The sequence below is a fragment of the Microcaecilia unicolor genome, chromosome 11, assembly GCF_901765095.1.
Source record: "Microcaecilia unicolor chromosome 11, aMicUni1.1, whole genome shotgun sequence".
Taxonomy (NCBI): Eukaryota; Metazoa; Chordata; class Amphibia; order Gymnophiona; family Siphonopidae; genus Microcaecilia; species Microcaecilia unicolor.
The window spans coordinates 17,349,732-17,371,537 of NC_044041.1; the positions used below are offsets into that span (position 1 = coordinate 17,349,732).

The following is a 21,806-nucleotide window of genomic DNA, read 5'->3' on the forward strand; positions in this document are numbered from 1 at the left end:
AGGGGGAGGGATCCTCCATCACCACGGGACCCTGATGTAACAGGCCCTGCTCCACTGGCAGCCGCAGAGGATCGCCGACTGAGAGCCTAATCAAGTCCGCATACCAGGGACGTCTGGGCCAATCCGGACCCACCAGGATTACCCTGCCGGGATGCTTTGCCACCCGGTCTAGCACCCTGCCCAACATGGGCCAGGGCGGGAACACATAGAGAAGCTCTTGTGTCGGCCACTGTTGGAGAAGAGCATCTACTCCCAGGGATCGAGGGTCCCGTCCTCTGCTGAAAAAGCGCGGCACTTGGCAATTGGCCGATGACGCCATCAGATCTAGGCTCGGCTGGCCCCAGTGCTTCGTGATGTCCAAGAACGCCTGAGCAGATAGCTGCCACTCTCCGGGCTCCAAGGTATGGCGACTGAGAAAGTCCGCCTTGACATTCATGACTCCGGCAATGTGGGCCTCTGACAGCTGTTCCAGGTTCGCTTCTGCCCACTGGCATAGATTCATGGCCTCCTTGGCTAGAGGGGCGCTCTTGGTACCTCCCTGGCGGTTGACATAGGCCACAGCCGTGGCATTGTCCGACAGGACCCGTACAGGCTTCAACACCAGTACCGGGATGAACTCCAACAACACCAACCGAATGGCTCTGAGTTCCAGGAGGTTGATAGACCACTTGCCTCTGCAGGAGACCAGAGCCCCTGCGCTGTCCTTCCCAAGCAGTGGGCTCCCCAGCCCATCAAAGAGGCATCTGTCGTGACAACAATCCACTCCGGGGTCACCAGAGGCATTCCTGCAGACAACTTGTCTGTCTGCGTCCACCAGCTCAGCGCCTTGCGCACTGCTGGGTCCAAGGGAAGGCGCACAGCATAATCTTCCGACATCGGAGTCCAGCACAGCAGCAGAGATTGTTGTAGTGGTCTCATATGAGCCCTGGCCCAGGGCACTACTTCCATCGTGGCCGTCATAGAGCCCAACAGCTGCACGTAGTCCCAAGCCCGAATAGGAGAGGCTACTAGGAACTAGTCCACCTGAGCCTGAAACTTGACAATCCGATTGTCTGGCAGGAACACTCTGCCCACTTGGGTGTCGAATCGAACTCCCAGATACTCCAGGGACTGAGCCGGGCGCAGCTGGCTTTACTCCCAGTTGATGATCCACCCCAGGGAGCTCAAAAGAGCAACCACCCGGTTCACAGCTTTGCCGCACTCTGCATAAGAGGGGGCTTGGATCAACCAGTCGTCCAGATAAGGATGGACTTGAACTCCTTCCTTCCTCAGGAAGGCCGCGATGACCACCATTACTTTGGAGAAGGTCCGCGGAGCAGTAGCCAACCCGAACGGGAGGGCTCTGAACTGGAAGTGTCGGCCCAGTACTGCAAAACGCAGAAAGCGTTGATGAGGAGGCCAGATGGGAATATGCAAGTACGCTTCCTTGATGTCCAAGGATGCCAGGAACTCTCCTGCCTTCACTGCCGCTATAACAGAGCGGAGGGTCTCCATGCGAAAGTGCCGAACTTTCAAGGCCCAATTGACCCCTTTGAGGTCGAGGATAGGCCGTACAGAACCTCCTTTCTTTGGTATCACAAAGAAAAAGGAGTAACATCCCTTGCCAAGCTGATTTTCTGGCACCGGAACGACCGCCCCCAGGCGGATCAGATTGTTCAAGGTCTGCTGCACTACCACAGCTTTGACCGGAGACTTGCAGGGAGAGAGTACAAACCCGTCTTTTAAGGGTCGGCAGAACTCTAGCTTGTAGCCGTCTCTGATGACTTCCAGCACCCAAGCGTTCTGAAGTTATTGTGGTCCACTCGCCCATAAACGAGGACAGCCGTCCTCCAATCTGCACTGGGGCGTGGACCAAGGCCCCGTCATTGGGTACGAGACCCTGGGGGAGGACCGGAGGGAGCACCTCCGGGACGGCGGTCTCTGCGAAAGGAATGCTGCTTGGGGGAGAAGTTCCTCTTGAAGGAAGAGGGGGCAGAGGAGCCCGACCTGCCCGGGCTGGTACCGACGGGCTTCCTGAAACCGTCCTCTGGAGGTACCAGGGCGAGTACTAGCCCGAACCCTGACCTCTGGTAACTTCTTGCCCTTAGACGTGCCGAGATCGGTCACGATTTTGTCCAGCTCGACCCCAAAGAGCAGCTTGCCTTTAAAAGGCAATCTAGCCAGGCGGGATTTAGAGGCGTGGTCAGCAGACCAATGTTTCAGCCAAAGCCACCGCCGCGCAGAGATTGTCTGAGCCATGCCTTTCGCTGAGGCCCTCAAGACATCATACAGCAAGTCTGCCAAACAGGCTAAGCCCGATTCCAGGGCCGGCCAATCAGCCCTCAAGGAAAGATCCGAGGGGAAAGCCCGCTGCACCATAGTCAGGCACGCCCTGGCCACATAGAAGCCGCAAATTGAGGCCTGCAAACTTAAAGCAGCTGCCTCAAAGGACGACCTTAAGGCCGCCTCCAATCTTCTGTCTTGGGCGTCCTTTAGGGCCGTGCCACCTTCCACCGGCAACGCCGTTTTCTTAGTCACCGCAGTGATTAAAGAATCCACGGTAGGCCACAGATAGGCCTCACGTTCCCTTTCAGTCAAAGGATAGAGGCGGGACATAGCCCTAGCCACTTTAAGGCTCGCTTCCGGGACATCCCATTGAGCCGCAATTAAGGTGTGCATGGCATCATGCACGTGGAAGGTTCTAGGCGGGCGCTTCGTCCCCAGCATAATGGCAGAGCCAACAGGGGCTGAGGGAGAGACGTCCTCCGGAGAGGAAATCTTCAAAGTGTCCATGGCCTGTACCAACAGGTTGGACAAATCCTCTGAGCTAAAAAGCCGCGCTGCAGAGGGGTCATCCGCTCCATCCGAGCGGGGATCCGTCTCCTCCAAGGAATCCGCAAAGGACTGTTGGGAGACCTCAGATACGCTGCCCTCATCTACATCGGAGGAGACAAAGTCCTCCAAGGCCTGGGAATCAACCCGAGGACGTTTACCTCTGGGAACCTCAACCTCTTTACCAGACGAGGGAGCAGGGGCAGCGTTTTGCATAAGGAAGGCCTGATGCAGCAGCAAAACAAACTCGGGGGAGAAACCCCCCAGACTGTGTACTTCGCAGCCTGGGCAACAGCCCTAGACGCACCCTCAACCGGCGCTCGCAAGAGCGGGGGAGAGACATGCTGCGCATCCAAAATGGCGTCCGGCGCGACACTCCGCGAAGGAGCCGCGCGGGAAGAACGGCGCTTAACTTTAGACCGCTTTTGTGCCGTCGCCCAAATTAAGGGCGTTCATGGCATTAATGTCTCCAACCTCAAGGGCGGCCAAGAAGAAGCCGTCCGAGCCGCGTGGCCGGCCAAGATGGCGGAGGCGAGGAGCGGGGGTATGGGGCGTTTATGGCGGGAAAAATCGCCACGCCGGAGGAAGGACCGACATTCATCGGCCACGAAACTGTCACCCAACAAGGGCGAATCATGCTTTAAGACCCCCGCATCCCCTCTAGAAGCGCCCAAGCGATCCGGGGAGCGACCTCTTTACGCCCTCGCCCTCCGACGCCATAATGCCACGGGAGATAAATCGGGGAACCCCCTGCCCGCTAGAAAAAGGTAAAATTACCTGCTGTCCGCTCCGAGCTGTAACGACCTGGTGTCCCAGTGAGTAGCTGCAATAAACGTTTAAATAAATGTCGAAATAAACGCCTTTAAGGACGTCCAAAATTTTTTTTTTTTTTTAACGGAGCCAGCGGGAGGGGGGGGAGAAAAGGAGGGACCTGGCACCACCAGGTTTTGCACTTGCTCAAAAGAGCCCTCAACCCCAGGCACTCAACAAAACCTAAAAATAGGCTTGGAGGCCTAGCCAGAGCTGCTGCTGTGTGTGACCACCACCTGCTGAGATAGAGAACATACTGAGGAGTTTCCGGCAGCACATGACCACATATAGGGGCAAAAGTTTGCTCTCTATCTCCACCTGCTGGTAGATGGGACACAACCCACCAGTCTATGGATTGATCAGCTTGATGATATGGAAAAAGTTTTTTTTAGAGCAAATACTATAAGTTTCTTGGTTTTAATTGCTCTAAGCAGATTTGTTCATTTTTTGGTATCTTGTCAAATGCAATCTATGTTCTTACAGTACGTACATATTTAGAGTACCTCCTGTCTATACCCACCTTCGGGCTGCATAATCCAAGGCTGTGCTTTGTAGCATTGGTTGTCACAGGCAAACTCCACCAGGATCAGACTTTCTTGTCTGTCCTCACTTCTCTGAGCTGCACCCTCTGGCAGGGGCGTAGCCAGACAACAGATTTTGGGTGGAGTAGGCAAGAATTGGATGGGCACCAAGTGTTCTCCCCCCCCCCCCCAAATGATCTCAGCTGGTGGGAAAATGCTTCTTTCACCTTGGCAGCAGTAATGCACCTGAAAACTGAGCAGGTGCCGGTGTTGTGGAGAGTAGCGTTTTTGTTACCATCAGGGGAAATCTTCAGCTGGCGGAGCTTGGGATTCCCACCAGTTACCCTAAACATGTGCTACTGTTGGATGGGCCTCAGCCATAAATGGGTGGGCCCTGGCCCACCCAAGCCCACCTGTGGCTACGCCACTGCCCTCCTGGCCTTGAACAGGGTCTTCCTTTTTGCTGCTCTCCCCTGGCCCACCCAGATGAATTCCTCTCCAACAGTTACTGCCTTTAGCTGACAATAACTCTCCCTTTAGATCAGCCTTAGGTTATTCTGGCCTTTCCAGACGCCCCCTCTCCTGAGGGTCCTGACGGAGGTAGAGGCAACCAAAGACCATTCCCCCGATATTCAAAACAGTGGCGTAGCCAGACCTGACATTTTGGTGGGGCCCAGAGCTAATATGGGTGGGCACTATATATATGAGTAGTGTTTCTTGGAATACTACAAATAATGCCTTAGAATGCATTTGATCATGAATTTCTAAGTAGTCTGCCCAACAGCTGCCCTGCATCAACATAAACCACAAACATACTTAACAGAAAAAAACAATATTTTATAGAGTTACATTATCCCGTATCTTAAACTTGACCAGACATAAGTCTACTATAATGGCAAACACCTCAACATATGACAAGATCTCCACCATCCATCCTGTAGCTAACATTAGCCCTACCCTACCCCCACCCCTCCCTGTAGCCCAACATCCGCCCTGTCCTAAGCCCTACCCCCCCCCCCCCCATCTTGCATCTCCCCTGCTCTTCCTAATCTCACCCCCACCCCACCCCACCTTAAAGCACACTAGCATTAAATATAAAACATTTTGTATTTTAATGTCCTGCGCATGGCAGAGCCCACCTCCACCCAGAAACCTACCTACATTAATACAAAACGGGTTTTTTTTTTTAATCCTGGGCTCTGCAGTACTCAGGCCCAGGTTAAAATAATTTTTTTTATGTTTTTGTATTTAATGTTGGTGGTTCTAGGTGGGGATAGGCTCTGCAGTGCCCAGGTTAAAATTAAAGTTAAAAAAGCGACCATCCACACCAACATGACATCTATAACCTTTTTTAAAATTTTATTTTAACCTGAGCATTGAGCCTGTCCCTACCCTGAAACCCACCAGCAGTCCAGCATTACACATAATAAAAATTAAAACATTTGCTTTTACCTGGGCTTAAATGTTGAAGTTATGCACACTATGCAGTCAGTGTGCATGTGGAGCAGAGCACTGCAGACTGCGCTGGATCCTGCACTTGGCCCTGTTTTGGCAGCGGGGGAGTGCTGAGGCCGGTCTGAGGCTGAAGTGAGTGATACAGCATCGTGGATGCTAAAGCCACTGCTGCCATGTTGCTTTGTCTGCACTCTGCGGCTGCTCTCACCGGTGGCCTGCTGCCCTGTCCCCCACACGCCCCTCCCCCTGCAGCGTGAATGCGACTCGTCGGGCCCAATCTCTTCAACTGTGCCTGTGTTCCACTGCCAGTATTGAGCTCCTCCTAGGATACGACCCAGATTCGGGACGGGTCCTCGGAGGAGCTCAGTGCTGGCAGTGGTGCGTGGGCACAGTTGGAAGAGACCGGCCCGACATAGTAGATGACAGCAGAAAAAGACCTGCACAGTCCATCTAGTCTGCCCAACAATTTAAACTCTTATGTGCTACTATGTTACTTTATGTGTATACCTGACCTTGATTTGTTTCTGCCATTTTCGGGGCACAGACCGTAGAAGTCTGCCCAGAACAAGGCCCACCTCCCAACCACCAGCCCCGCCTCCCCCCCCCCCCCCCCCCCCCCCCTATTGGCTCTGCCACCTAATCTCAGCTAAGCTTCTGAGGATCCATTCCATCTGAACAGGATTGCTTTATGTTTATCCCACGCATGTTTGAATTCTGTTACCGTTTTCATCTCCACCACCTCCCGCGGGAGGGCATTCCAAGTATCCACCACTCTCTCCGTGAAAAAATACTTCCCGAGTCTGCCCTTCAATCTCATTTCATGTTCTCTCATGCATAAGAGAAGAAGTGATCCACCTAAGTGGATGAACACTAGCTCCCACGTAAATATAACAGCACAAAAGAGGAGTGGGAAATGGACCAATGACTCCAGGAGAATGGGAGATAAATTTAAAGAACCACTTTATTAAATGACTCATTTAATAAAGTGGTTCTTTAAATTTATCTCCCATTCTCCTGGAGTCATTGGTCCATTTCCCACTCCTCTTTTGTGCTCTCATGCATAAGCACATAACTTGTGACCTGAATTGAGTACTGTTGGAAATAAGCTACTGGGTTACATGGACAATAAAAATAAAATAAATATTGGTCCAACCACAATGCAGAATACCATCAAATAGATGCGATAGCCACTACTTCTGGAAAATTAGTATCCAGTCTCTTGCTCAAATAAAAATCAGTTACTATGGAAAATTATTTTTATTAATAAGAAAAAATATTTTAAAAACCCTCTAAATGCATATTGCTAGAAACAGATTACCTAACCATCCGCGGAAGGGTTAAAAAAAAACCTCTTTGTTAGCCTACCTGCTTAATTTTTGTGTATTTTTATGTTTAGCATATAGGACAATTCTCACTGGACAAATGTTTTTGGGATTTGCAGACTATAGTTTGTGATAAGTGTTAACACTAAACCAAAAGAAAACACTACTTAAAACAAAAAAAGAAAAGGTTGTGGTAATGTTATCACAAAAAGCACATTATTACAAAAAAGCTTTGAGACTGGATTTCAGTGAGCCTACGACCCTCATGTACAGTCCCTGAAGCTTCTGTAAATCTCATTTTTTCTTCCGATTTTAACTCAGCTCCCTCAGTTCCAAAGTGCAAACCTAATGTAGAAGCAGTTCCCTTCCTCGGACTCTCATGCCCTGAAAACTGTGCATGGAGCAAAAATACTGACGAAAAGGAAAAATCCGGACCGTCCCCAATATCAACGGCACTCTCCGGCTTACCAAGTCACACATACTGGCTGCCCTCACACACCGAGCACCATTCTTATAATCACCCCACCTACCCCTGCGCCGCCCGGCATCTACCCCCTCTCTTCCACTCTCCTGGTATCTCTCCTCCCGTCCGCGATCTGGCATCTTTCCCTTCTCTCCCCTTCTTCGCATTCGCGCCGTGGGGGGGGGGGGGGGCAGGAAAGCAGGCACCGGTGAGGGCAGCTGCAGAGTGCAGACAAAGCACTACAGCAGCAGCATTAGCAGCCGTGCGGCGATGCAGTCAGCGACAGTCAGAGTAGGTCCTCCCAGCTGCTGACTAACTCCACTACCGGCTGAACGATCCGGACCCGAGCACTGCAAGAAAACCGGTAACGACGATCCAGGCTTCTGCAGCTGAACCGGCGCCTAGAAGATCGGCGCCAATTGGTGGATGAGACAAACTGGGCGGGCCTAAGCCGAGATTGGGTGGGCCTGGGCCCACCCAGGCCCACCCGTAGCTACGCCCCTGATTCAAAAGCATCTAACTAGCAGCTGGCTGGTTAAATGCCTCATAACTGGCTATCCGGAAATATTCAGCGGGGGTCGGGATAACTGGCTATCTCCCACTGAATATTGCTGGTTAGCGGCTAGCAGATAGCTGGTTATATTGGGCAATAAAACCGGCTATCCAATGATTTTTCAACCCCACTTTAGAAGCTATATTTGGCCACGTGAAAACGTGGGATATCTTTGGCTGGTTTGAACATAACCGGCCCACAATAAACTGGATGTTCAATGCTGGCCACCAGAAACGGCCTGGAATTGAATATCCAGGTTTAGTGTTGACTGCGGGAGTTAGTTGGGCTAACTATAACCTCATAACTTCACCCCTACTGTCATTCAACACTAAGGAACAGGGGCGGAATGACCATTTGCAGTGCCGTAGCGAGGGCAGCTGACACCCGGGGCACCCTCCCCCCTCCAGAGCGCAGCCTTCCCCCCCCCCCCCCGAGCACGTACTTACGAGGGAAAGCGACGAGGGATGGGCGGGAGGGCCGAACCGCCCTGACTGTATGTCGCTGGGAGCTGCGTCGGCTCCGCTGGTTCCCTGCTCTCTCTGCCCCGGAACAGGAAGTAACCTGTTCCGGGGCAGAGGGAGCAGGGAACCAGCGGAGCCGACACCCCCCCAGCAGCATGCACCCGGGGCGGACCGCCCCACCGCCCCCTTCCTACGCCACTGACCATTTGGGCAACTGGGCAGTGCCCAAGGGCCCACAGGCTCTGCCTGGATGCCCGTCACACACTACAGCCCTCCCCGGTCCTACTTTGAAAGCGCACCACTGGTGATCTAGTGGCCTCTGCGGGGGGGGGGGGGGGGGGGAGGGGGAACATGTTCTTTCCTGACTGTTGTGCTGCCACTATTGCCCCTGCCTGGCATCGCCGTACGTGAAAAATGGCGGCCCAGACTCACTGCAGAAGTCTTATGAGACTGTCGAGACCCGCAAGACTACCGTGGGAAGTCTTGGCCGCCATTTTGAAAATATGACAGTGCCAGCAGGTGGGGGAATAGTGGCAGCACAGCGGGCAGGAAAGAACATGCTCCCCCTCACCCCACAGAAACCACTAGGGCCCTTTAGGTGGGACTGGGGCAGCAGGGGTGGCGGCGGAAGGTGGGGGCAGCAGCATCGCAGTAGGGGGGTGTTGGGAAGCAGCCAGGCGTGGGGCCCAGACCACCCTCAGTCCTCTCCTACAAAGGAACATTTCCCTCTACAACTTATTCCATAAACACACTCCCTGGGCCAGATATTTGTCCACCCTCAAAGCTAACTCCCTCCCCCCAGGAACTCTGTTCTTTAGTAATCCCCATTGTAATGGGGGATTACATACACTAAGCAGGAAGTAGCTACAGTAACATGTTGGACTACATTACAAAACAATGCATTGCACACAGTTATACTGTACACACATTGTGGAGGCAGAACAGTTAGGGCTTCTTTTACAAAGCCGCACTAGCGAGTCGATCAATCAGTGACTATCTACCATTCTGGAAATCACTAACTCATCTGTTCAAGCAGGCCTACCCAAATGACCCAATTTAATCCTATGAATCCATCTACCCTACACATATCCAGGAGCCAACGACAATGACCCAGACCACTTCTCCTACCTAATTTCCCTATGCTTATCCCCTGTCCCTTCCCCCTTCCCCCCTCCTCTACCCCCTTCTAATGCTCACCTACCCCTTGCTTATACCTCTCCTACTCCCTTCACCCTTGCCCATCTCTACCCACCTATCTCGTTTATTATTCTGCTATAAATAACTTACATTTTCTCTATCAATATTCTGTAATCCATTATTATTGTGTAAGCCTGCTGCCCGGAGCTGGAAACAAGGAGCGGGGAGCAGCAGTAGTCTATTTACTTGGCTGGCAGGGCTCAGCATCCCCACCAGCAAAGTAAAAGAGAATTCAGCAGGGGGCCCAAGCCCACATTTTGGGAGCCAGTTGTTAAAGTAGCCATGGAGGGCCCTACTTTAACAACCGGCTCCCAAAATTCTTAAAAACTTAACAACCGGCTCTTGCGAGCCTGTGAGAGCCTGCTCCAACACACCACTGACTATATGTGACTTTTGTTTAATATTCTAGATCTGATGTTTTCTGTTTTTTTTTCAGGATATCTATGCCTGGGTACCCTATATAAGTATGGCAGCTATATTTGCATTCATTTTAAGCTTTGGACTAGGGCCAGGTAATAAAAAAATCTTTATAAGATACTTACATTTTACCATTTATTTTAATATTAAAAAAAAACTTGGGTTTTGCTTTAGGGAGTAACACCATCCATGGCAGTGTTGTTATATTATATAGTTAAGCTCTGGAACTCATTGCCGGAGGATGTAGTAATAGCGGTTAGCTTATCTGGGTTTAAACAAGGTTTGGACAAGTTCCTGGAGGAAAAGTCCATAGTCTGCTATTGAGACAGACATGGGTGAACCACTGCTTGCCCTGGGATTGGTTTCATGGAATATTGGCTAGGATTTGGGTTTCTGCCAGGTACTTGTGAGCTGGTTTGGCCACTGTTGGAAACAGGATATTGGGCTACATAGACCATTGGTCTGACCCAGTATGGCTGTTCTTATGTTCTTATGATAAGGTGCTATTCTTAATCCAAAATGCGCGTTATGTCAATATATAATTGCTATCTAAAACTCATCAGCAGTGGCGTAGCAAGGGGGGGGGGGGGGGGGGGGGGGGCGGTCCGCCCTGGGTGTCAGCTCGGGGGGGGGGTGCTCCCTGCCAGCCCCCCACGAGTGCAGCACGATGACACCCCCCCGACCCAGTGCCTACCCTCCTCAGCTCCCTCCAACCAGCTGAGCACCCTACCTTTAAAGAAATTTCAGAAGCCGTGGAGAAGCGAGGCGCAGCGCCTCGCGCCTGCAAGTAAAAGAAGCGTGGATCATCATCGGGCCTTCCCTCATGCTGTCTGTCCCGCCCTCCGCTGACGCAACTTCCTATTTCCGCAAGGGCGGGACAGACAGCCTGAGGGAAGGCCCGATGACGATCCTCGCTTCTTTTACTTGCAGGCACGAGGCGCTGCGCCTCGCCTCTCCACGGCTTCTGAAATTCCTTTAAAGGTAGGGTGCTCAGCTGGTTGGAGGGAGCTGAGGAGGGTAGGCACTGGGTCGGGGGGGGGGGTGTTGACGCGCTGAGGGGGAGTGTCATCGTGCTGCACCCGGGGGGGGGGGGTGCAACGGCAAATCGCCCCGGGTGGCAGCCCTCCTTGCTTCTCCACTGCTCATCAGGTCAAATCCTTTCAAATTTCTGTCTTGTGTTATGTTACCTTCTTTATATTAGGAGGAAAAGTCTCACTACTTGCAGTAAACTGTCACACGTAAGTGGGGTATTTCACTGGCATCAAAAACCTCCTTTCTATTGTTGTTTTATTCTTTGTCACATTGTATTTTCAAATCAACTCTTAGGTTCGATTGTCTTGAACATATGCTTAGACTTATCTTAAAAGTCCTCCATTCCGCTGCCGTCCACGGCCGCTGCTCTGCTACGTGCGAAACCCTGACCCAGAATCATGTCATCTACAAATGATTTAGCACCGGGTTCCCCACGAACGTGCGGTGCGCTATGGGAGAGAGGCGGCCCCCTTCTGTTCGCGCTCCAGTCCCGAGGCGTGCAGCGTGATTCTGGGTCAGGGTTTCGTACGTAGCAGAGCAGCGGCCGTGGACAGCAGCAGACTGGAGGACTATTAAGACAATTGAACCTAAGAGTTGATTTGAAAATACAATGTGACATAGAATAAAACTGATAGGGTGACCATGCCTTCCTGGCAAAATGCAAATGTAAAGTTTCCCAATGTAGTTCAGGATACACTCCTAACTGGTATGCTTTTCTGAACAATCAGGATGAATATGCATGAAATAGATTTGCATACACCATCTCTCCAGTGTCCATAGCCAAAGGACTGTGGGGCAAATCATCCAGAGACTGGAGAGTGGGGGCCATCAATTTTGTCATGCATTCAGAATTTGACACCACCTTAGACATGTGCTTGTGTTGCCTATGTCTTTAAATACAGCCCTGTGCCTCTCCAAGGTACTCACATCAATCTCAGGCTATTTACTGTGGTTCTCCAGAAAAGTAGGCTGGTGTGCCTCAAGGACTGGGTTGGGAAACAGTACATAAATGGGCATAAAAATGCCTCATATTTGTAATAGGAAGAATTGGAAATGGGGTCATTTTACAGCATGCTAAAAGTGGCCACGGCGTGCAGGAAAGACCCTCACTGGAGACAGCGCTGACCACTTTTTAGCGCTGCTTAGTAAAAGTGCCCCAAGAGTTTCTTCACTTACAAATTTGCAGAATGAACCTCTGCCCCCAAATTCTTGCTGATCTGCACTCGGTTTTGCATTTCTAGGTGGTGTTACAGTCACCCTAACTGCTGAACTGTTCATGCAGACCTTGCGACCTGCAGCCTATGTGATAGGAGGAACCATGGGTTGGCTTAGCTTTTTTATAGTAGGAATGCTTTTCCCTTTTATCGTGGTATGTATCATGTTTCTTTTCTAAAAAACCCTACAAACTTTGAGTAAGCAAATGTTTCTAGTAGTCTGAAATGCATTGCTAGGTTGATATTTCAGCTCTGTGATCATCATTTCTCTCAAAGGGTTAGTGCTTTTGAAACAGGGCTGGCCCAACCAGTTGACAAGACTAGGTAGATGCCTAGGGCAGCAGCTTCTGGGAGACAGTAAACTGGTAAATACAAAGCTTCTGGGTTACATAGTAACATAGTAGATGACGGCAGAAAAAGACCTGCATGGTCCATCCAGTCTGCCCAAGACAAACTCATATGTGTATACCTTACCTTGAATTTGTACCTGTCCTTTTCAGGGCACAGACCATATAAGTCTGCCCAGCAGTATTTCCCACCTCCCAACCACCAGTCCCGCCTCTCATCACCGGCTCTGGTACAGACCGTATAAGTCTGCCCTCCCCTATCCTCGCCTCCCAACCACCACCCCCTCTTCCCCCCAACTGCTCCGCCAGCATATGCTCTAATAGCATGCACTTTTTGCCACATTAACACGGAAAGTTCTTTAGCAAAAGGGGCTGAAGTACTTATTTCCATGCAATATAAACGTAGACATTCCCAGGGGTAGAGAATGGATGTAGCACAGTGGCATATTTATGCAAAGTGTGTGTATTGTGTACAAACCTTCTTTCAGATCCAGTCCCCTGCCCATGACTTAAAAACATCTCCGTTCCAGTCTTTGGCTGGGTAGCGGCACTCATAGGCTGCCTGAGGCCTGCACCGGGACTTTCTCTCTGAACAATCCCACCCCTTCTGATGCAACTTCCTGTCTTGTGAAGGGTGGGATGGCTCAGAAACAGTGTTGCCAGGTGGGCGGTTTTCCGCGACCCACCGTGGGAAATTTTTGCCCACGGCGGGTTGTGGTTTTTTGGGCTTGTTTTGTGTCTTTTGGGTGGTTTTTTAAGCGTTTTTTTCGGCCGCGGGGGGTGGGGTTAGTGACGTTTTGGGCGGGGTTAGTGACGTTCTGGGCGGGGCCGATGACGGGGAGGCGGGGCCGATGACGGCGGGGGAGGGGGTGATGACGGCGGGGGCGGGGGTGATGACGCGGGGGTGGGGTGTCAGGGGCGGGGTTTGGGCTGGATTTGGGCTCGTTTGGGTGGGAAAAAAATTTTCCACCTGGCAACCCTGCTCAGAAAGGAAGTCCTGGTGGAGGCTGAAGACAGCCTATGAGTGCCATTGTCACTGCCAGAGTGAAGACTGGAGCAGAGGTGATTTTCAGGTTTTGGGGCGGGGGAAGCTGGAGGCAGGAAAATGCATCCCCGTTAAAAATTTCTAGCTATGCCACCGATGTAGCAGGAGTGAAATCAGCACTTATGCATGTATGTTATAAAGTGTAATAATCAACGAATACAGCTGTGACAAATCTAATTCATAATTTTTTTTAAAATAACTGCAGCTTGTTTTAGACGTGGAGGGGTATTTTCAAAAGAAGATCTAAGTCAGAATGTCCCAAATGGACGTTCATTTCACATGTATTTTTGAACAGGAAACAGCCTATTTGAAAATAGGTGCGATGGAGAGCCATGTGCTGGAAATGTCCAGTATGAACATCCGTTTTACAAACAGTAACATCCGAATTTTGAACATGGGAAGGGGTGGGGGGGGGGGGGGGGGAAGGGAAACAAGGGACATGGATGTCTGTATAGCAGCATTCTTAGAAAATGGCCACACAGAGATCCATTCATAGCAGAGGGTCAGTCTAGTGGTTAGCGTAGTGAATTGTAAACCAAAGGACCCAGGTTCAAATTCCACTTTAACTTTTTTTTTTTTTTTTTGTAATTATGAGCCCTCCAGGAACAGAAAAATACCTACTGTACCTAAATATATAGGGCCTGATATTCAGAGCGATTTAAGTGAGCCAGAGAACAGCCCAACTGCAGATATTCAATGACATTGAGCCAGGCAGTGCCACTGAATATTGCCTCTGACCAATCACCAAAAAAGTAGGCAGGTCAGGGGCGGTACAAGGGGCGGCTCTAGGGCGGAGCCCAAGGTTATGCGGGCGACTCAACTTCCCATTTCTGCATGGGGTTGTGCTGCTGCTCCTCTATAGAAGAAAAATTCAAAGGTACACCAGGGAGTGGGGCGGTTCATTTTATGAGCCACTATGGAGAATGACTCATAAATAGGACAACCCTGTTTGTTGCTGGGGTTTTTTTTTTTTTAAGGCATTTTGGAGTCAAAATTTCTAGAGTTATACACGAATATATAGAGTATGTGGTTTGTTTTTTTTAATTTTCAATTTAGTAGTTGCCTTTGTCAAGTAGGAGGAGTGCCTAGTGGTTAGGGTGGTGGACTTTGGTCCTGGGGAACTGAGGAACTGAGTTCAATTCCCACTTCAGGCACAGGCAGCTCCTTGTGACTCTGGGAAGGTCACTTAACCCTCCATTGCCCCATGGAAGCCGCATTGAGCCTGCCATGAGTGGGAAAGCGCAGGGTACAAATGTAACAAAAATAAAATAGATACTATTGGAGATTCTACATGGAATGTTGCTATTCCACTAGCAACATTCCATGTAGAAGGCTGCGCAGGCTTCTGTTTCTATGAGTCTGACGTCCCATCAGACTCACAGAAGCAGAAGCCTGCGCGGCCACGTTGGTGATCTGCAAGGGCCGACATCTACATGGAATGTTGCTAGTGGAATAGCAACATTCCATGTAGAATCTCCAATAGTATCTATTTTATTTTTGTTACATTTGTACCCTGCGCTTTCCCACTCATGGCAGGCTCAATACGGCTTCCATGGGGCAATGGAGGGTTAAGTGACTTGCCCAGAGTCACAAGGAGCTGCCTGTGCCTGAAGTGGGAATCAAACTCAGTTCCTCAGGACCAAAGTCCACCACCCTAACCACTAGGCCACTCCTCCACTGTTGCTACTATTGGAGATTCTACATGGAATGTTGCTATTCCACTAGCAACATTCCATGTAGAAGGCTGTGCAGGACGTCAGACTCACAGAAGCAGAAGCCTGCGCGGCCACATTGGTGATCTGCAAGGGCCGACTTCGCTAGTAGAATAGCAACATTCCATGTAGAATCTCAACTAGTAGCAACAGTGGAGGAGTGGCCTAGTGGTTAGGGTGTTGGACTGTTGTCCTGGGGAATTGAGGAACTGAGTTCAATTCCCACTTCAGGCACAGGCAGCTCCTTGTGACTCTGGGCAAGTCACTTAACCCTCCATTGCCCCATGTAAGCAGCATTGAGCCTGCCATGAGTGGGAAAGTGCAGGGTACAAATGTAACAACAACAAAAAAAAAAGATAAAGATTACACCAGGCAATGTAGACCATGCTTTGCATGACCAAAACCAGGGACATTTAAGGTCCACATTAGACTCATGTTTTATGCAACTATTTTAATCTTAAACCCTTCTTCTTTTGCAGAATGGCCTGCAGCAGTACTGTTTCCTGGTATTTTTAGTGGAGTGCTGTTTAATTGCAACGTTCCTCTTCTTCGTTATTCCAGAGACTAAAAATAAATCTTTCCTTGAAATCAATCAAGAATTTAAACATTTTAAGTTTGGCAGGAGAAAAACGAATCAGGATGACAGGCAGATTGATGAAAGAGTTTAATTCAGCACTGTGGGTCAAGTTACAGCGCACACCGTTATTCGTTAGTTCAAAAAAAAAGAAAAAGCATAGACAGGCTTCAGTACTCAGAATACCGACATCATGGGACATTAATTCAGATCTAAACACCAACTTTATGTAACCTCTGACAAGTTGCTTGACCTTCCAGCACAGAATTGAATAAAGCAATGATGGCGTTTGTCCTCCCCCTCAAAGGTTTTATCAGATTTGGTACTGATGTTTGCGAAAAGAACTCAAAACGACAGAACGCGTAAAATAAACCAGCTACCCAAATCTGAGCCACATTAGAAAATTTGAACATTAAGCTTCTCTCGAGCTCACCTTGATCTTTGGTCTTGTGGTTTGCAGTATCGTGAGAAACCTCCATCAAATGAACAGTTTTATTATGTATCACTGCTCATATTTAAACCCTTCAAGAACATTTTTTGATGGATTTTTTTTTGTTACATTTGTACCCCGCGCTTTCCCACTCATGGCAGGCTCAATGCAGCTTACATGGGGCAATGGAGGGTTAAGTGACTTGCCCAGAGTCACAAGGAGCTGCCTGTGCCTGAAGTGGGAATTGAACTCAGTTCCTCAGTTCCCCAGGACCAAAGTCCACCACCATAACCACTAGGCCACTCCTCCACTGTTGCTACTATTTGAGATTCTACATGGAATGTTGCTATTCCACTAGCAACATTCCATGTAGAGGTCAGCCCTTGCAGATCACCAATGTGGCCGTGCAGGCTTCTGCGAGTCTGACGTCCTGCACGTACGTGCAGGACGTCAGACTCACAGAAACAGAAGCCTGCGCAGCCATCTACATGGAATGTTGCTAGTGGAATAGCAACATTCCATGTAGAATGTTCAATAGTAGCAACATTCCATGTAGAATCTCCAATAGTATCTATTTTATTTTTGTTACATTTGTACCCTGCGCTTTCCCACTCATGGCAGGCTCAATGTTGCTTACATGGGGCAATGGAGGGTTAAGTGACTTGCCCAGAGTCACAAGGAGCTGCCTGTGCCTGAAGTGGGAATCGAACTCAGTTCCTCAGTTCCCCAGGACCAAAGTCCACCACCCTAACCCCTAGGCCACTCCTCCACTGTAAACGTAGGGGCCAATAAAGATTTTTTTCGCACTTTTTAGGATTTAGATGTTACGCCTTGGTATGGTACAACCAAAGTGATTAATACATTTATTACAGTCACAATTTCAAAGTAATCCAGTGATCTACAATACTCCAAGAGCTTGGTTAAAAGATCGCGGAAGTGTCACGTGGTGGTATTATGCTTTAGCCACTGTGAATTACACACCAACCTCGTCACTGGTCTGCACCACCTCCCTGCCACTTATCTACTAACTTTTTTAGACTGGTTTCAAATAAAAATAAAAGTGTTACTCATCTTTTACTTTGGCATTTTTACTCCAGTGTCGGGTTAGGGGAATTAACATCCAACATGGCACGTTTCGCTGATCGCTGTTTCAAGGCTATCCCTTTATAATAGCTCTCGCTCATCCTAATTGAATTATCTCTACGTGATGCAATCAAGGGAGCAAGAACCTACGCCACACTACACTCCCGTAGGTGCCAAAGACTAAAATACAAATCTTCATACTCAACCAACTTTACGTACATCTGCCCTGAGATTTGGAATACAATATCAAAAGCAGTAAAACACACAAACCTTCTGCAAACACCTGAAAACCCACTACTTCAGTTAGGGGTACTATTACTAAGGTGTGCAGAAAAATGGCTTGTGGTAGTGTAGGCGTAAGTTTTGGGTGCGCTTTGCTCCACTTTTCAGCGTGCCTTTAAAAAAGGCCTTTTTATTAGAGTCATAGAGAACTTTTCATGAATTGTAAAATTAGAATTTTTCCAGATAGTGCTAGAGCAACCCAAAAGAGGCGCCAACTTTTCCTTAAACTCCGCCCACGGGTGGTGCAACTGAGCGGTTTATTTTGGTTGAATTTTCCTTGTAAGTATGTATTAAAATTAAACTCAGTGAAATATGTTTTTTATGATCCTATACATTTAATACCTTTTTTGGACTCGAAGACCGTTGTAACTCCAGCTTTGCAGCCTATACCAATATCCTCTCCTACTCCGTAATATAATAATATGGTCTGTGTTTCTCTTCCTATGTTAACTTTGAGTAGTATATAAATATTTAATGAAATTGTACCTTGCTCTCTCCCTGTAACAGTGGACTAGAGAATAGATAATAATATAAATTTGTTTATTATAAAAAAAAATGTATGTAATATGAAGTTTAATATTACCTATCTTTTCTGAATCAAGAATATTCTTGTTTAATGTGAATTGATAAAAATAAAATAAAATAATTAAAAAAAGGCCTTTTAAAAATTTTTTGCCAAAAGTGGACGTATAGCAAAATCAAAATTGCCGAGTGTCCATTTTGGGTCTGCGACCTTACTGCTAGCCATTCACCTAGCGGTAATGACCTATGTGCGTCAAATGCCACTTGGTGCGCATCCGAAAATAAAAATTATTTTTCGGACGCACGTATTGAACAAGCGCCATAAATTAAACTACCGCAAGAGCCACATGGTAGCCGGGCGGTAACTCCATTTTGGCGCGCGTAGATGATGCAGCTTAGGAAAAGGGCCCCTAAGTTCTTCTTCGATGAACCCACACAGTCTGCCTGAACACAGATCATGAACTAAACTCTCGACTAACCCCAACAACATTGTAACTTCCCTATCCGAAGGAAACTGTAAGTTACACTGAACAGACATCTAGATTGGAAAATGTGGGGTACAAACAGGGCCGCCAAGAGGGGGGGGGGGTGGGGGGGGCAAAATTCTCCGTGCCAGGGCCTCCAAGGGGGGTCCGGCCGCCGGCGCTGCAGTCCCCGGTCTCGCCTGCCCGACTCCTCAGCTCCGGACCCCCTGCATTCAAAGCGGCAGTTGCAGATTGCCTCACTTCGGGCCTTCCCCCCTGTGTCCCGCCCTCGCGGAAACCAGAAGTTACATCAGACGAGGGCGGGACAAAGGGAGGGAAGGCTAGAAGAGAGGCGATCTGCGACTGCTGCTTCGAATGCAGGGGGCCCAGAGCCGTGGAGGCAGGCGGGGTGGGGGGTGGCAGCAGCGGGGGGAGCGACGGGAGGTGGGGCGGCCTTGCCCCAGCCTTGTCTCTCAGCGGCCCTGGGAACAAATGATGAAATAAATAAATACAATTCTAAGCAGCACTATGCAGTTAAGTGCTGCTGAGAATACTTGTTTAGATCTTGACAGGCGATTTAAACGGCCAGGAGCCGCTCCTGGCTGTTTAAATCATTTTGAATATCGGGCACTACCTTTATATTTAAGATTCTACGTCAGTCCCAAGTTGCATGATATCTTGGGTAACTTATTATATGTCATAACACAATCTGCATTCAGAGGGACAATTTACAACACCAGTACCTGCAGCCAAGCCAGACTACAAGAACCTGAGAGAGGATCGATAACAGGGATAGGACCTGAATTGTTGGATTTATTGCCACTAGAGCCAAGGAAACAGCCTTCATAAGCTTCATAATGTCACGTGATTCCTTGACTGCTCCTCTGGAAAGCAATGCTTATGGTGTAATGAATGTTTCTAAATGATCATCTATTCTGTTATCAGTTAAGGGCGATCATGATTAGTTATTGCTAGAAAGGAAGGAATTGAGGTTTTAATTGTTCATTGTTTTAAATGTGTAATTCTACTAAACTTATTCACCTTTAAACCATAAATGACGGTATATTGTAATTATCACTGTAATCTGTCTGTGCTATGGGTGAAGTGGAATATAAATGCTTGAATTAAATTAAAATCGTGTTCAGCCTCAAGTGTGTAATTGTATAATATTATATTGCCTAGGATAAGAGAGTAGGGCAGGTGCCTACTTCAAGCCTATTTTATAAAGAAAAAAGTAGCCACCTATTTCTCATTATAGAAAGAGTAGCACACACGGCAGAAAACATGATCACTCCCCCCCCGCCCCCCCAGACTTACAGCTGGTGTAAATACCCACACCTAGAAGTTAGCCAGAATGTATGTTACGGTATTCTATAATTTACATATATTTGCATGCTCTGCCCACATGCCCTCCAGCAAAGTGAATGCCATTGTATACTTTTCGCTATTAAGTATTCTATAAAACATCTCTTACTATACATACGTAAATGACTTTGTTCCTGCAATCCTGAAAGGTAACTTTAAAACCATACAAGAACGTAAGACCTTTGAAGTCAGAATGATTGAATATTTTAACACCCAACAGAAAGGACTTAACAAGGATCTGGGGTTCCTAGCCCATTATAAACCATAAAGCTGTATGTCTCTGTTGATCACCCTCCCCTCACCTATCCACACCCATCCTGTTAGAATATCAATGATATGCTTTGATGTCCCCATGCATACCTCCTACCCACCCCCATCCTCCCACCCTGTCAGACTGTCATAGTAATGCTTGAATGTTTTCACTTATATACACTGTCAGCTAGCACATTTGCTTATTTCCGATCTGAGGAAGAAGGGCAACCTTCGAAAGCTAATCAAGAAATGTATTAAGTTATGTCCAATAAAAAAGGTATCATCTTATTTTCTTTTCCATGTTTTATTTTGTTTGATTTCTATTGATAACCTTAAGAGTGGACTAACACGGCTACCACACTACTTCCTGCAATCTAAAACTAGACCAGTGGTTCCCAAACCTGGTCCTAGAGGCACCCCTGCCAGTCAGGTTTTCAGGATATCCACAATGAATATTCATGAGAGATTTGCATGCAGTGGAGGCAGTGCACACATTGAGCCTGCCATGCGTGGGAAAGCGCGGGGTACAAATGTAACAAAAAAAAAATCTCTTTTATGAATACTCATTGTGGATTATCTAGGAAACCTGACTGGCTGGGGTGCCTCCAGGACCAACTAGACCAACTCCATATAGAATTACCCCCTACTGTTCATTTTAGATTCTGCTGCTGCTAACATTACAAGCAGTTAAGTTTATTGTTAAATAACGCTTTAGAATTAAATCAGATGTCCTAGATCTTAGAGTGCAAAGGGAAAAAACCCTTCCTTTTGATTTGATATGAAATGATCTGTCATAAGCAGAATGTTCCTACCACATTGGGCTGTGACCTATGTCAAAGCCTAGCTTATAGAAAACCAGCTACCATAAAGAACTATTGTATTAAACTATGCATTTAGTACAATCCCCCTAATTCTATTAAATTGCTAACAATTGTGCACGCAAATTTGGGCATGCAACTGAATAATGAACTAATTAGCACCAACAATTGCTTTTTAACTTATGTACATATAATCATTGGCACTAATTAGATTTAACTGAAACATATGCACATAAACTTTACACACGTAAAAAAAAGGGGGTGTGGAAATAGGAGGGTCATGGGCAGATCGAGGGCCTTCCTTTAAGTCATACATATAGTTAGAGAATAAGGGCATCCGCGCTTAAATGCATGAGTATTTGCACCACATTTTAGTTGGCGCAAAAGCCCACACCTAAAGTAAGGCGTGATTCCAGGGTGTGAGCACTATTCTACAAACTGCACCCGACTTTAAGCATGTTTTACAGGATTTACCCCAATATGTGTAGGGATCAACACGATCATTTTAGTTATTATTAACCAAAGAGAATCCACGGAGTGTCTCAAAGAGAAGGAAAAGTGGGACCTTGGACCACGGGTTCCAGAGACTGGAGCACACAATGTCTGGAATTAAAACAAAATTTATTGAAAATCAAAAGCGACTCAACCTAACGTTG

The 21,806-nt window shown here is 48.1% G+C and overlaps 1 protein-coding gene across 1 annotated transcript in view; it reads left to right on the plus strand.

Annotated features, from left to right (window-relative positions):
- LOC115480247 (solute carrier family 2, facilitated glucose transporter member 11-like) overlaps nt 1-16,447 on the plus strand; it is a 61,849-nt gene extending 45,402 nt beyond the window's left edge. Inside the window, exons 10-12 of the mRNA XM_030218779.1 lie at nt 10,030-10,105; nt 12,284-12,411; nt 15,840-16,447. Of these exons, the coding sequence (XP_030074639.1) occupies nt 10,030-10,105; nt 12,284-12,411; nt 15,840-16,028 (393 nt within the window). The 3' untranslated portion in view covers nt 16,029-16,447. The remainder of the gene's footprint in view (nt 1-10,029; nt 10,106-12,283; nt 12,412-15,839) is intronic.
- Nucleotides 16,448-21,806: the final 5,359 nt, after the last annotated feature.